Source organism: Rhamphochromis sp. 'chilingali', assembly GCF_963969265.1.
Source record: "Rhamphochromis sp. 'chilingali' genome assembly, chromosome: 15".
Lineage (NCBI taxonomy): Eukaryota > Metazoa > Chordata > Actinopteri > Cichliformes > Cichlidae > Rhamphochromis > Rhamphochromis sp. 'chilingali'.
This window is the reverse complement of record NC_137942.1, coordinates 8,592,525-8,609,589: the sequence shown is the minus strand read 5'-3', so window position 1 is coordinate 8,609,589 and position 17,065 is coordinate 8,592,525. Positions and strand designations below refer to the sequence as shown.

General features: G+C 38.2%; 1 protein-coding gene across 2 annotated transcripts; it reads right to left on the bottom strand.

The window, feature by feature from the left end:
* Window positions 1-212: 212 nt before the first annotated feature.
* atp6v0a1a (ATPase H+ transporting V0 subunit a1a) lies at window positions 213-16,623 on the bottom strand. Of its 2 annotated transcripts, XM_080905715.1 has the most exons (22): window positions 16,486-16,623; window positions 11,853-12,016; window positions 11,317-11,395; window positions 11,041-11,138; window positions 10,826-10,954; window positions 9,909-9,991; window positions 9,549-9,675; window positions 9,382-9,464; window positions 9,204-9,297; window positions 6,447-6,659; window positions 5,634-5,784; window positions 5,227-5,366; window positions 4,924-5,090; window positions 4,729-4,819; window positions 4,442-4,560; window positions 4,128-4,344; window positions 3,912-4,019; window positions 3,713-3,820; window positions 3,144-3,188; window positions 2,519-2,636; window positions 2,216-2,387; window positions 213-1,212 (listed from the first exon to the last, which is right to left on the bottom strand). In XM_080905715.1, exons 2-22 carry the CDS (start codon window positions 11,967-11,969, stop codon window positions 1,119-1,121), a joined length of 2,553 nt encoding a protein of 850 aa, XP_080761841.1. In that variant the 5' UTR covers window positions 11,970-12,016; window positions 16,486-16,623; the 3' UTR covers window positions 213-1,118. The 2 variants fall into 2 exon arrangements, with proteins under 2 accessions (XP_080761841.1, XP_080761842.1); XM_080905716.1 differs by lacking the exon at window positions 3,144-3,188.
* Window positions 16,624-17,065: the final 442 nt, after the last annotated feature.

Below are 17,065 nucleotides of genomic sequence, written 5' to 3'. Positions count from 1 at the left end.
CAGTGATGTAGCAGCAGTGATAGCTATAGCTGTATATCGTGTAACAGTAACAGATGGATAAACATACATAAATAGCATATTAAGGATGAGTAATGATATATAAATGATGACCTAAGCACTTACTAACAAACTTAATAAAGTGCTACCTTTTTGTTTTTGCTCTACTGCTGCAGCAGAAAGTAAGATAAGCAAAAATCAAGCCAAACACCACATTTTAAAGCCTTTCCCACTTTATTGTTCGTGTGATGCTTAATCCTTTCTGACAAGATCATGTCTGCTGTATGTGGTTCTTACTGCTTTCTAACTGTGTCAAATCAAAAACAACTGAGCATAAATGAAAACATAATACAGGACCCAAAATCTAAAGTGAGACTGATAATGTGCAATGATTTCAGTGCAACATTTCTACAGAAAATCCACCTACTAGGACACCTATAGATTCCCCTGTTGTCACGTAGATCGTCAGAGAGAACAGAGACAAAACATATCAATGGCTCAAATGGATGAAAAAGTCTTTTCATTTGCAAAGAACTGGTTAACATTCCCTTCAGAGCTATAGAGCTCTGTGTGAGGTTAGTATGCATTTTCTTTCTTATTAAACCAAATAGATGAGCTGTGCAGTGCACAAGGTTTTGACTGAGAAATGATTCTGAAAAGCAAAGAAAATTAGAATATAACAATACGAAGACATACAAGAAAATCAGAAAACAAGTCTGTCATCCCCTAAATCCATCAGCAGCAGATATGAACTTTAAACATGTTGTATATGGTACATAAGTTGCAGTGCAATAAAGGGAGAAAAAAACCCAAATGCATAAATAACATTTAACTAAATAAAACATAAAATAAAAAGGCCCGACTAAAAGAAGACAACAGATTAGAATCAAGGCTATTAAGGAATGAATAAATAATTATGTTTGAATACATATTCCAGGTACCAATTCTAGTGGGAAGTTTAAAACACAAGACACGATGACGAGTGACTAAGTAAATAGTATGTAGTAGTTATGTAGCTATGGTAACAAGTAGGTGGAAACTGCATCACACAAAAAAATATCACTATTCACCACCACACAAATTCAACAGATTAGAGGCATGAACAGAGGAAGAGGATTTGTTCAGTCTTCAGCTCTGCCGTCCAGGATGCTTTCAAAGTTGAAAGGTAGGAACTTAAAGCCGTTGCCTGAGTAAAACTTGTTTTGGAACTCCACCCTACGATTAAAGAAATCAATAAAAATCAGTCTGAAAAAAAAGACATATATACTTTCATACAATAACCTTGTCGTGCATACAGTGACGATAGTTGGCAGCTTGGTTAATGCTGAGCAGAGCAGTAGCGGCTGATGCCCCCTGCTCTTCATTCCACAGTCTGCACACACCTGCATAAGCTCATGTCTACATCCTGGGACAGACACCTAAGCCTCTTCCCTTCAGGAAAATGATCAGGGTCTATTTTTAAAAAAGGCCAATGCTAAGTGATGGCTAGATGACCTTTTAGCTGAGCTGCCATGGATAGCATTCATTCCAAAGCCCGTCTGGTGTGGCAAGAAGAAATATGTAGTATTACATATTGCACATTGTGCGTATCAGTTTTGTCAGTTTGATGTTCAGTAATTACATGGTTTCCAGATATCACTGGAAATAAAAATATTTTGATTGGGGGAGGGGTCGTTTAGTTTCCCTCGCTTAAAATGTAAACAGACTGTCCATGAAGACAATTTGTGAAAGCACGCTCAGCCAGCATTCCTGTGGAAAGGACAATTTTGTGAAGGCCGGCTGCAACACAGACGTGCTCTGTGAATGTGCCGGTGAACTATAAAACCAGCGTGACATTCAGCAAAGCCAGACAAAGACATTTATGAGGAGGCAACAAAGGCTCATCGGTGCCGAGCCACAGACTGTTATGCATGCCACACAGAGCATAAATGAACAGCACCACACTGACAAGAGCAGACTTATTCCAGGACAGAGGCCAGGAGAGATGATTGGAAAACCAGTTTGTTAACTTGAGCACTTGGGATGGTCACTGAGACATTAATTGTAGCCTGCAGGTGGAGCTAGAGCTTTGCTTTTGTAGCAATGACAGTAATTTGCCTTAAGGAGTCCTATCCTTCAACACTAACAAGTTTTCACAAAGGTATTAGTGTATGTTTAATATCAAACCCAAGCAAATACATATACAAATCCTAAAAAACAACATTAAAACTAAACTTACCAATGCAGTCGCAATGCGTGCAGAAACGCTGACAGCCCTTCCATAATGAGAAGAATAACAACTGTGAGAACAGCGAAGACGTAAAATACTATGGCCAGAAGGATGAAGCCTCCAAGGCTGCGAGAATAAAGGCCTATGCGCATCACCATGGACCACAGCACCTCTGACAGCTCTGTGAATAAGAAAGCACACACACACCAACTTTACTATTCTGATTCCTTTGAGAGTCAAAGCATTTAGGTGTTAATACAGTGAGCCATTTCTCTTACTAAATAACTGAATACTGCAGGTGAAGTGACTTACGTGCATGAGCCAGACTGAGGGCCCAAAGCCTCAGATAGGAAGCAGTGTTGGAGATACAACCCAGGCAATACTCTATGGTGTGAATGGCCTGATGCACTGCTACATCCGCAAAGTTAAACTGTGGGTAAAAGTTAGTGGTTTCATTTACTCAGCATAAAAAAAAAATTTAAAAAAAAGTAGAAAACAACATCTCTACAACAGGTCCTGAGGTCCACAGAGGAGAAGTCAGCTTTAATGTGTCACCAATGATTGAGGGAATTGACAGAAAAGCCATTTTTTGTTGTAGATCATCAACCCCGAAAATAAAAAGAGGTATCATCATCATAAGAACCTGTGAACCCAAAGAGTCAGCTGCCCTCCTGATGCCTCATGCACATCACCAAGACCATAGGGAAGCACTGGCCTACTGGCACCCGCCACATGACGAATCCCTGCCCATTTTCAATAGAATACATTTAGAAGTCCCTGACCGGACCATACAATGACAAACATTCAGACGCAACTAGTAGCAGCAGGCAATGGTTGACAACAAAGCAGGGGCAGTAAAGGAAAGACTTTGAAGACATGTATATTAACATGAGGGGATAGGGTGCAGGTGGATGTGCAGCATGAGCTCCTGTCCTACCTCTTCCTCCTCACAGGCCTTGAAAGCAGGTGACAAAAGGCAACGCTTGGTTATTGACATCACACACACGGACAGGCAAACGTCAATAAACAGGAAAGTAACAAGAGAAACCAGTTAATTATTTAAAAGGAGAATCGAGTGAAACCAACATTAGCGAATGAGCACACTGTGCTTTCAGATCATCTTAAAATAAAACGAGTAATCAGATTACATAAGTAAAATTATGAAGTCCAGGTAAAATAACTCACTACTCGCCATCTGTTCATGGTTGTGTTAAATCTGTGCAGGAATTACAAGAAAATGGATCCATAATGTCTGTATTCATTATTGATGTTGACAGTAAGGGTGGAAATGGAAAAACAAGGCATCAAGTTTCTGTCTCCAACTAAGGTTGAAAGACTAAATTATTCAAAGATGTGAAAAGATCCTTTAACTTGTGCTTCTCCCGAGTTACTCCAGCAAGCTGCTGTCCTGTTGTTACTTATGCTCTGTATGCAATTATTGTAATACAAAAAGACATTAACTTTTGATGTTTGACTTCAGTGTTATTGTGGGAACACATCTTTTACCTCAGGTTCATCCTCAGATTGCTGTGCGAGCTGGTCATGCTGGATGATTTCAGCCTCATCCTCAGTGGGCCCATTGCCCACCCTGATTCCTCCAAAGTTCTGTGTACCCTGTAACACAGTGAAACGTAATGAGGTAATCTATTTAAATCTATTATAAAAGTATATTGAGTGACTGTGAGCGCGGACTGTTTTATCTTACCAGATGCTTCCGCCACAAATACTGTCTTCGCATAACCAGAGTTTTTACTATTAACATACAGGGGACACATGCCAAGGCGATTACCACCAAAAGGGATTGTATGGCCATCTACAAAAAAAAAAGGTGGAAAGTAAGTACAAGAGAAAAAAAATAAGGACAGTTAGATGGATCTCTTCATTCATGACAAAAAGAAAGTTGCAAGTATGCTGATCTCACCTGTCCTCTGTAGAATAGTTTATTATTGGGGTCATTGTAATTGAACAGGAACATGTTAATAAAGGCAATAAGGAGACTGGGAGCATCCCTGGAAGTGCGTGCACCATAGGAGACCCACTTATAAAAGATCAGAATGACTAGGTAGCCAAACAGGCTGGCCATGAAGATAATCTCTGGAATGAAACCCAAGTAAATATTCAGGGGCTTGTTGAAATACCTGAGGAAAACCACAAAAAGAATATTAGAAGTCCACAAATTCAAAAAGAAAAACATAAGAATCAATGCATAATTATACATAGGTATGGAAATCTCACAGGTGGTTGAAGAGACTTAGCGTGACTCCAAACAGCATGTGAATTACCCCCAGGATAACAGACATCTTCATCTTGAAGGAGTTGAGGAATGACAGCTTGTTGACAGAAATGCTCCATATCTGAGACATAATGCAATTACGAATTATAAACTATGCGAGTATTCAGGTTAGTTTATGTCTGCCAATGACTGCTGACTTTTGTGGATTTTTTTTGTAACTGACAGACAAAATAGCTGACATAGATGTATAAATATGGAGCTCCAAAAGATTAAAAACAAAATGATTTACTGGATCAATGCCAATGGGGTACGGCCCATTGAAGACTCCATCAACTGCTGGGTCCAACTGCAAAACTGTACTGCTATTAAGTGTACCATCCCTGAACAGAATGAGGACAGAGATCAGATTTTTGAGCTTACATACTGAACAAAAAAAGAAGTCCCTGTGTTAAAGCTCTTGTCAATTATTACCAGTGACACTTACGTCCAGTTGCCTCCAGCTCTGGAATTGAACATTGGTCTGACACTCCATCCAGACCCAAACACATTTAGGGACTTTGAGAAGCAGTCATTGTAAATAATGCCAGTGTACATTGAGAAGACTCCCATCAGCAGAATTATGTAGCGCCCCCCAAACATCATGTTGAATATCTGTCACAAAAAGATATTGAACTTTCATAAGGAAACTGTGAAAATAAAATGCACGATGTCCTGTGGAATCGGTGCTTGTGTGTCATCGACAAGGGATGGTTTAGGACTAATGAGATGGTAATGATGGGATCCATACCTCATTATCATTCTTCTGTGCCATCAGTCTGCTTTCTCTTAACACAAGGTATAGAGCAGCACAGGTCATGAGTGTCCCATGGCCCAGATCACCAAACATAACCGCAAATAGGAAGGGGAACGTAATGATGGTGTATGGTGCTGGAGACAAGGAGGCAGGCATCATACAAGGGTGGAGGGTGGTGTAGTATGTCAATAAAGAAAGAAATAAATGAATGAAACATGCACAATGTTCCAACATGGTGATAATGGTTGATGAGGGAGCTGAAGTAAAAGCCTTTTAATTGTCTGTAACTCAATACTTAAGGCAGCTGAGTAAACAGATTATAGAAACCTACTGCCACATTATACAAAAAGGTCCACACAAACCAGCTGGGCATTAACACACAGAATTCATAGTTTGCTTACCTGGGTTAATCTCACGGTAGCTGCCAATTCCATAAGCGTCCACAATGTTTTGGAAGCCTGAGGTGAACTTGTTTGTCTTGTTGTAGGTTGGAGGGGTCTGTTTGGTCTGCATTCTATTGAGGATTGAAGGCACAGTAGAGCCGCTCTTCTCCTAAAACCAAAAAATAAAATAAAAAAAATATGAATGTCATGCAACAAAAGTCCTAACTTTAGATCATCAAGCCTGGAACAATGCAAAACTAGCTATTCCAAGAATCGGATCATGTGCTGAGAGCCATAACGAGTTCTTGTTATTGTTACACCACATGTAGAACTAGACAATATAGCAAAAAGGACTCAACCATAAAACAAACAAAAAAAAAAAAACCCAAAACATTTAAATGGTAAATGGTAAATGGCCTGTATTTGTATAGCGCTTTTCTAGTCCCTAAGGACCCCAAAGCGCTTTACACAACCTGTCATCCACCCATTCACACACTGGTGATGGTAAGCTACATTGTAGCCACAGCCACCCTGGGGCGCACTGACAGAGGCGAGGCTGCCGGACACTGGCGCCACCGGGCCCTCTGACCACCACCAGTAGGCAACGGGTGAAGTGTCTTGCCCAAGGACACAACGACCAAGACTGTCCAAGCCGGGGCTCGAACCGGCAACCTTCCGATTACAAGGCGAACTCCCAACTCTTGAGCCACGATCGCCCACGATCGCCCACAGTTAGTAGAAACTGATTTTTTTCAAACATGAAATCATCTTCCTTGTAAAAACCTGACTGGCTAGTTTACACCAAATATAAACTGCTCCTCTGTTACTCACCGTCCCCCTACGCAGGGCAAACTGAATGGAGTCCAGGTCTGAGATGGGACACCACACCTCAGCAATCAGACACTTCTGAGTGACATCGATGTTGCACAGGTTGAGGGTGTGGTAGATGGCCTTCATCTTCCTCACCTTGATAAACCAAACTCTTATTGTCTTGGCTGCAGCCTGCAGGACCCTCTGCCTGTGGTCCTCAGTCTGGTTAAGCACCTTTAATGACAAACAAGAGCAGTGATGGCCACAGTAGCAATACATTTTTTTTGACATGATCAGTGAGATCATGAAGAATTCTTTTGGCCACATAAATAAATAAATCTATGAATGTCAATGAGACTCTCTAAAAACAAGTCACACAGAAAGCCAACAGCCATTCCTGCCATCATGTTTCAGCAGAAACTGCATCAGTGTAATGGTGGTGCCTTTCTCCAAATCAGACCCATTATTAAAACTTCTGAATATAATTGTTAGAAACTGTCATGTTCTTCACTGACATTTACCATTCATAAAAATACAATAACAGGTGTGTGAAATATAATACCTTGCAACTAGACAGTGTAAATGTGCGTATGGTTTTGTACAGTAAAGGTTACACACATCTCTGCACCTCAATACACATTTATTTTCATTTAGTTTCAAGTTCGAATGCAATCATTTTACTAAAACCAAGGACACGGTTAATGAAACTACTGATTCATTTTAATAATTTTTTTCAAGTTTCTATATCTATCACAATATTACTATAATTTTTTTTGATGACCTTGAAGGTAAAAATCTAACATTAGGGCTGTGTAATATTAAACAGAATCGAAAGAAAACAAAAATAGTATAAATGAATCAGACGTTCCTTTTACTGGCATAAATGGTGAGCAAAAAAGGTCATGCTAAAGAGCAACAGGGTGTCTAATCCATTAAGGGATTCCCATAAGGGAGACAGAATATTCACAGGTATGTTGCTCTATGACTGAGATTAAAAGCCCAGCCCATGACTAGCAAAGAGAAGGCTCATATCTATCTCTGTTGTCTCCCACACCCAAATTCTTGCCTGCTATTGAGACAACACTGACATGCCGTTCTGTTACGTGGATCTCATGCCCAAGTAGCAACAAGCATAATCCACAAACACAGAGATTCACATTCCCCCAGCATGCAGAGGAGCAAAGAAGTATCCATTGATTTGTCATGCACAGGGCATGTTGAGTATCAAGCAACTGTCTTGTGCAAGTTTTTTTTTTTTTTTTTAACTTCCTGTGGTTTAAACTGTCATTGTTTCATCAATATCTGAGTACATGACACTTGAACTGTGCTGACACATCAGGTTGACAGAGTGAAGTAGCATGTGGGACCTCAGTGATACCCGAGTCTGTGTAACATGATGTAAAATCCCCATAGCACTGCATGTACAGTGGGTAAAATAAGTATTAAAAATAAACATAAAATAGTGTAATAATTAAAAAAATAACACAGGGAAAAATAAAAGTATTGAACATGCTTGAACTGAGATTTGTTGAATATTTCATATCGAGAAACTGGTCACATGAATTGCTCAGGTAGGATTTTATCAAAAAAGTCTCTGTACATTTTCCCATTAATCCTTCCTTTAATAATATAAATTTCGCTGTTAGTATGGTGTTTTTGGGATGGTAAGCGGTGCCTTTTGACCTCCAAACATGGTGTGTATTATGGCATCCAAAGAGTTCAGCTTTGGTCTCATCTGGCCAGACTGCATTCTGTCAGTATTTCACAGGCTTATTTTCTTTAGCAATGTAGTCTTCTGTGGTGAGCATGCATACAGGCCACGATAGTCAAGTGCATTATTTATCGTTTTCTTTGAAACAATTGTACCTGCTGATTCCAGGTCTTTGTATAGCTCTCCACAAGTGGTCCTTGGCTCTTGGACAACTCTTCTAATTATGCTTTTTACTTTATGGCCCCAACAGTGCTCACTGCAACCTTCACTAGTTTAGAAATTCTTCTGTAATCAATGGCGTCAGTATGTTTTGCAACAATAAGGCTGCAAAGGTTTTGAGAGAGCACACTGGATTTACCCATCATGACATGTTGGCATCTTGGTAATGAGACAACGTCTTTTAGGTCATCAGCTGGGATTGAACTAGCTAACATTAATTTGAACTAAGTGGCAGGATTGTTTTCCAACTCTAAGATAAGTTTCCATGCTTTTTTTTTTTTTTTTTTTTATACCTTTCTTCCTTCATGTACTCAAAACCTTTTCTACTGTTTCATTTCTCATTATTACACTTTATGGACATCTATGGTTTCATTTCTTTTTATGTATAAAATGGATAGGTTGTTACTGACATCTGGTGAGAATTTCATGTCAATAACCCCTTTAGATATACATTTACTTAGAAAATGAAAACTGATTTGTGTTCAACACTTCTTTTACCTGCTGTAACATTACATGGTCAAAAACCAAGAGGAGTGTCATGTGCAAAGCAAAAGGAAGGAGGGATTCCCTTGAGCCACTTTGGGAGTAGACAACTGCTATGAGGAGTTAGGAAACACACTGCACTACTCGCACAAGAAAAACAAAAACGTGGTTTCCTGTTAAAGGACATGTCTCTGCACAGAAAATAACTCACATCCTCATGAGCAAGAGGAGGAAATGTGGTAACGTCTTCATGACAAAGAAAAAATGTCTTGCTGACAGAGCAAAAAAAAAAAAAAAAAAAAGAAACAACCAAATGAAGCTTGCTTTTCAGTGTTAGTAAGACAGTTCTGAGTATGTGTATTTACCATTTGCAGGTCATCAATGCGAGCATTCACCCCAGCAAGCATCTCTTTCCTCTCCTGTGAGGTTTCTGGACATGGGTACAGTGTCGCTCTGAATCTAGAAACACATTAATAAGTAAGCAAAAAAAAAATCTATTGGTCAACGACACTTCATTAACAGTAGAAATGCAAATTCACCTACCCCTCACAGATTTTCTTCACTCGATTCTTCAGCTGGTCTCCTTGGAAAAATATGATGAAGACAGATTTGTGGACTTGATCACCCTGTGGAAACATCACCAAGTTAAGTTAGAAAACACAAACATCTCAACTACTTTCACAATTGTTTCATTTGTGAGCAGCACTTACCGTAGTTGGGTCTTCCAAAGGATCTTCAATATCTGCCTGTCTCAGGAACACATTACCTCTGCAAACTCTCCATAGCATCCTCTCAAAGTTGGGAATCCGCTCCCTGCCAATGACTCCAGCAACAAATCTATAGAATATGTTAGAAAGATAAATAAAGGAATATAAACACCCTCTGATTAACTTCAAAGACAAGAAAGCTAAAACAATCACTTTTGGGTGTGGACTGAAGGAATTCTGAACTGCAGATAGATTTTGCATGGATTTCTGCTTTAGGTGACCTTGGATGCCTGACTAAGAGGGGCAATCAGAGCTCATCTGTGGGAGGTATTTAAATTGTGCAGTACTTCAAAACAGACTCACCCTAGCCTGAGAGGAGCCACTCTAACGGGCTCATTTGGGTCCAGGAGAATGGATGACTCTTCAAGTAAACTGGGATCCTCCATCTACAGGACAGACAACAAATCATTAGTAACAATAGCAACATAATCATTTCTCTACAGTGTACACACACACAGACACACGAAAACTGCCATGAAATGTCTCAAACTGCTTTTATTTACAGCAACGTTGACATTCAGATGGGAGCTTAATAAAAAAAAAAAAAGTTTCTCACTCCAGTTAATGGCTGAACATCTTTTTATCTGGCTTAATGATTCACCTTCATCAAACCTCATAATAACTTGTAAAAGATGACCTAACGTGGTAAGTCAACAGCCAGGTTTGCTTTCAAAGGCAGTGAAGTGAAATAGGTGCTGGCCAAAGGTGAAAAAGCAAGGATTAAGTCTGGCAAATGAACAAAGTGCCTGGAATGAAATCAGTGTCAAGTACTAAACAGCAGGGCGTTTAATGTACAGGAACTACTGTGAATAACCTGTGTAAATGGGTCAGCATGTGAACAGCCATAAAAAGACATGAGTGCAAACACTGCTTTACCAAAGCGTCAATAACAGCAATAAGTGCTTCCGTCTGTATGAAACAAAGACCATACCAGGCAGCCTATCAGCAGACTGTAAGCCATCAATGACTTCCCAATTGCCACAATAAATACATTTCTAAAAGTTAAGTATTGTTTTCACTATAGCCTGTTCTTGGATACAAAACAAAAGCCATTTAACAATTTGCTTCTTCCGATGTTACTAGTTAAATATTTGCTTCTTTTTGATTTACAGTTGGAGATTGTAAATGTAAAAGTCACAATTCCCTTTCTGGCTATGGCAGTGTTATACCGACAGGCTGGAGTGCTGCTGTTTTATAGGCCTGTGTGCAGTTAAGCTGACCTCATCAAAAAATTGTTGTGTGCGACGCAGAATGTGCTTGAGCTCGGTCAGTTCCAGGAAGTTCTTCTTTAGCGCTTCTTGGTTGGTGTTTATTTCCTTCAGTTCATTCTCCAGTTTCTCAAATGTGGCCTATGGAGAAACAATGAGAGGGATTATGAGCTGACTGAAGTAGCAGATGACAGCACTTACACTTATCTTTAAGAAACAAAAATCACCTCCAAGTCAATCATGTCCCTTGGAAAAGGAACTTCTGGGTTCTCTCCTGTATCGAGTATTGGGATGTTAGCCTTCTTAATTTCTTTTTCCACAAACCCTATGAGAGAAATGTAAAAGAAGGTTTTCAGAAGGTGTTTAAAAAAAGGCATACAAGTGAATGGTAAAGCTTGGATAATGAACTACCATCTTCATATAACTGTATTTTAATACTTTAAGGGGTGGAAACTTAACTAATGCAGTTTGGTATAGAAAAATGAACATTTAAGAGCGCTCACTGAGTTTACGATCCATCTCCTCACATCGTCGTACTTCATTGACAAACTTTCTCTGGAACACATTCACATCAGGATTCAGCTGCAAAGGAAAAACACACAAGGTTCAACGAATATAAACAATTCAATTAAAAGAATATAACCAATAGCTGCCATAATGCAGGTTTTTGTAAACACTATTTAGACTTAATATATTCTGTTAAGTCTAAACTCTGTAATGGGTATAGTTTCTTAAACTAATGGAAACAATTTGATGATACAAGACATGCTGATGCACAGAGCTTCTGTGTTACTGTCCATCTTACGCTCAAGAACAAAGCTTCCCTCAGGACTTGTCAGGAATGGCTTTTCTCATGCACGTATGAGGGTCAGCTGTGAGCACATGATGCAGAAGGCATCCACTCTCTCAATAGTGCCACTAATGATGTTGTTTACGTCACCACATGCATGACCGTAATAATTAATTAATGCAACTTTCAGATAGTAGAAGATAATAAAAAGTAATGCTTTAGAAGTTTGATTAAAAAAAACAGACTTACGTCACGAAACTGGACCATCCCAATCTCTCCCAGTTCACTGACACAACAGTAGGCAGCTTCCGACTGGAGGAAGAGCTGAGCCAGCGTCATCTCTTCACTTCTGAAGAGCTCTCCCATGTTGCTTCAAGATGTGAGCACTCAGCACCCGTGAATCCACAAATCACCTCAACAAATATAAAAGATTAGAGAACGCTAAAGCAAAAAAAAAAAAAAAATATGTAGTGGACCTTAACAGTTCTACATTCTGCACTTTTCTCTGTCACTAATGAGGAAGCCTTTAACAGTGAGGTGTTAGTTTAACACCAGTGTACCAAGTTTTTTTTTTTTTTTTTAAGAAAGAAGAAATAAAAAAGCCAGGCCTCATGCTGATCTCATGATCAGTGCAAGAATGCACTTATGGTCAAAGAGTTTGATCTGGGCTACTGCAACACAATAAGAGGACCTCATTTCTGCTGTAAATATAAAACACAGGTTAAGAGCCAAGGCCATGAGAAAGCACCTCTTAAAGAGCGTTTAGCTAAAACTAAAAGGTATAGATTTTATGCTTTGCAGCTAAGCAGTATAATAACCCCCTGCTGTAAAAAACTACCACACAAGGCTTATGTTTGGATTAAAGGGGAGCATGTGACCTGTAGCTGTAGTAAGCTTCACCGACTACAAGACCTCCATCACCACACTTGTGTCAAGCCAGCCTCCAATTCGAGACTTGCAGTCAAGCCAGCCTCCAGTTTGTTTTACGTTCCCTGTGTATTCAAAGTATTACGGGAATGGATGTGGAAACCGGATTTCAAAATAAAAGCCAACTTCGAGTGAATTAACAGATATGTTAAGAACATAATAACATAATTTAGGCTTTTTTTTTTTTTTTTTTTTTTTTACAAACTCTAATGTTAGATCTATATGACACAGCCTTGTACCCTAATTGTGCCCTGTCACTATCAAGGCCATCTTATTTTGGATTTCAAAGTAAAAGCCCTGTGAATCTTCATTTTTGAACTACTCTTTCAATGACTTAATAATGCTCTTAAAAGCAAAAGTCGTATTTCCAAATACTATTTGAACTTTATATCAACACTTTCCAACCACAGTCTTTTTACAGTGATACCATATCAATATCAAGTCAGTCTGATTTTGCCTTTCATAGTAATGGCCCTTTGAAATTGTCCATAATTGACTTAATCTTCTAACGATTCAAAATGCTCTAAAATGAAAAATTCTTGTTTCCACAGGGTAATTCCACCTTAGATCAACAGTATACAGCCCCACAGTGATACCATATCAATATCAAGTCATTCTGATTTTGCTCTCAAAAATAAAAGCCTTTTCAAATTGTCCATAATTGACCTAACTTTCAGTGATTTCAAAATGCTCTAAAAAGGAAAATTCCTGTTTCCACAGGGTAATTCCACTTTAGATCAACAGTATACAACCTCACGATGTTACCATATCAATATCAAGTCATTCTGATTTTGCTTTCAAAAATAAAAGCATTTTCAAACTGCCCATATCTGACTTGATCCTGGAACAATTTCAAAATGCTCTAAAATGGAAATTTCCTGTTTCCACAGGGTAATTCCACCTTAGATCAACAGTATACAGCCCCACAGTGATACCATATCAATATCAAGTCATTCTGATTATGCCTTCCAAAATAAATGCCCTTTCAAATTGAGCATATATACGACCTACTTTTTTAACGATTTCAAAATGTTCTTAAAAAGAATTTTGCTGTTTCCACAGGATAATTTCACTTTAGGTCAACAGTATACAACCTCACGATGTTACCATATCAATATCAAGTCATTCTGATGATGCCTTCCAAAATAAAAGACTTTTCAAATTGAGCATATATACGACCTACTCTTTTAAAGATTTCAAAATGCTCTAAAAGTGAAAATTGCTATTTCCACAGGATAATTTCACTTTAGGTCAACAGTATACAACCTCACGATGTTACCACATCAATATCAAGTCATTCTGATTTTGCTTTCAAAAATAAAAGCATTTTCAAAATGCCCATATCTGACTTGATCCTGGAACAATTTCAAAATGCTCTAAAATGGAAAATTCCTGTTTCCACAGGGTAATTCCACCTTAGATCAACAGTATACAGCCCCACAGTGATACCATATTAATATCAAGTCATTCTGATTTTGCCTTCCAAAGTAAAAGCCTTTTCAAATTGTCCACAATTGACCTAACTTTCAGTGATTTCAAAATGCTCTAAAATGGAAATTTCGTGTTTCCACAGGATAATTCCACTCCAGATCAACAGTATACAGCCCCACAGTGATACCATATTAATATCAAATCAGTCTGATGTTGCCTTCCAAAATAAAAGATGTCATTCTAAATAAAGAAATTACAAAACAGCTTGCAAACCAACCATGACATCTTTCCACAGACTTAAAATATAAACGTACTATCAATTACAACCTAGTGGCAATTTCAGCTTCCTTTTACATCATCTTTATGATTCAATTCTGTCATAATCAATTGAGTCTGATTTTGCTTTTCAAAATGAAAACCCAATATGTGTTGAAACAGCAATTTTCATTTTTAAAACATTCTGAAATAATTGAAAGAGTATATCACATATGGACAAATTCGACGGGCCATTAATTTGAAAGGCGAAATCAGACCAACATGAAATTTACATGGTTTTACTGTCGGGTTGGATACTGTTGATCTAAAGTGGAATTATCCTGTGGAAACAGCATCTTTCAATTTGAGAGCATTTTGAAATCGTTAAACGAGTAGGTCGTCTACGGGCAATTTGAAAATACTTTTATTTTGGAAGGCAAAATCAGAGTGACTTGATCTTAACATCGTATCTCTGTGGGGTTGTATACTGTTGATTTAAAGTGAAATTATTCTGTGGAAACAGAAAATTTCCTTTTTAGAGCATTCCAAAATCACTGAAAGTTAGGTAAGTTATTGGCATTTTCAACAGGCCATTATTTTGGAAGGCAAAATCAGAATGACTTGAAATTGAAGTAGTACCATGGTGTGGATGTACACTTTTGATCTAACATGGATTCATCCTGTGGAAAGAGCAAGTTTCATTTTTAGAGCGTTCTGAATTCTTTAAAAGAGTAGGTCGTATATCGGCAATTTGAAAAGTCTTTTATTTTGGAAGGCAACATCAGACTGATTTGATATTGATATGGTATCACTGTGGGGTTGGATACTATTGATCTAAAGTGGAATTATGCTGTGGAAACAGCAATTTTCCATCTTAGAGCATTTTGAATTCGCTCCAAGAGTAAGTCATATATGGGCAAATTGAAAAAGCTTTTATTTTGAAAAGCAAAATCAGACTGACTTGAAATTGACATGGTAACATCGTGAGGTTGTATACTGTTGATCTAAAGTGGAATTACCCTGTGGAAACTGAAATCTTCCTTTTTAGAGCATTCTGAAATCACTGAAAGTTAGGTAAATTATGGGCATTTTCAACAGGCCATTATTTTGGAAGGCATAATCAGAATTACTTGAAATTGATATGGTAACATCGTGAGGTTGTATACTGTTGACCTAAAGTGAAATTATCCTGTGGAAACAGCAATTTTCACTTTTAGAGCATTTTGAAATCTTTAAAAGAGTAGGTCGTATCTTGGCAATTTGAAAAGTCTTTTATTTTGGAAGGCATAATCAGAATGACTTGATATTAATATGGTATCACTGTAAAAAGACTGTGGTTGGAAAGTGTTGATATAAAGTTCAAATAGTATTTGGAAATACGACTTTTGCTTTTAAGAGCATTATTAAGTCATTGAAAGAGTAGTTCAAAAATGAAGATTCACAGGGCTTTTACTTTGAAATCCAAAATAAGATGGCCTTGATAGTGACAGGGCACAATTAGGGTACAAGGCTGTGTCATATAGATCTAACATTAGAGTTTGTAAAAAAAAAAAAAAAAGCCTAAATTATATGTTATTATGTTCTTAACATATCTGTTAATTCACTCGAAGTTGGCTTTTATTTTGAAATCCGGTTTCCACATCCATTCCCGTAATACTTTGAATACACAGGGAACGTAAAACAAACTGGAGGCTGGCTTGACACCAGTATCACCACTGAGTGTACATGTAACTAAAGCAGGTTTGGAAGCATAAGCAACTACACCTTTTAAACGCCTTGCATTTAGCTCAATAATTAACAGCAGAGGCGCTCAAACACGTCAGACAGGTGGTACAATCACCTGACTACAGAGGCTTCACCCATTACAGCCAAACAAGTCAGAAAGCCTACAAGTAGCTGCTTAGAATAAACAAAACCTTTGTCATTTTTACAAGGTATTGATCCAGCAACACTACCATAACAGAAGAGCCAATTAGCGATGGTGGAGCAATGCAAACACGAGCTGACAGCAGTGCTTAGAGTAGCCAGCGTTACTGGTTAGAGGCGAACTTTAACATTAGTGCAACGACATGCTATTTTACTATTATCTACTGAAATCGGGCTGTCTTAACTTGGATAACAATTAGCCGAATGAGCAGCCGAGCTAACGCTAATTTGGCACACCTGTTGTTCAGCAATTAGCTTCACTTACTTAGCCCACAAATTAATACATTAGTGTTAGCGTAATATTAACAAAATTGCTTATAACCTTACAAATAGTTGTCCTTACTGTTTACGTGGAGATCGTCTCTTCCTTTTTATCTTACAGTTGCCTCTTTGCTGTTTGTTGTGGACTGCTCGGCCGTTTGACAGGGTTACTCCTCGACTTTCGAAGCGGAAGTGTCCCGGAAACCTATGACGATCGACGACGCCGACGAACCATAACCACGTGATCACTATACAACCACCAGGACTTCGTTCTTAAATCTTTTTGAAACTTTTATTTTGAATGCCCTCGCCGGAAGTATTGACTTTTTTTGACAAATTCCAAAATATATGAATTGAGAGTACACAATTATAATACAAAAAAATGATAGCCTGCACATCAAGAAAACCAAAAGACAGACTTACTTTACAAACGTGTAACAGAGACATCAAATGACATAGAAATTATGACATAATCCTTAAACCCACTCAGATTTTATTCATCACACTATGGTGGATTTCTCCATAATATTTCTACAGAATTTTGAACTGTAGACCTATTTAGAATATGTATATGTATATATAACCATGAATAACCATTAAAACTGTTAAACACTGTCCCCATTTTTGTATAATTATCTATTTCAGGATCAATCAACACTCAT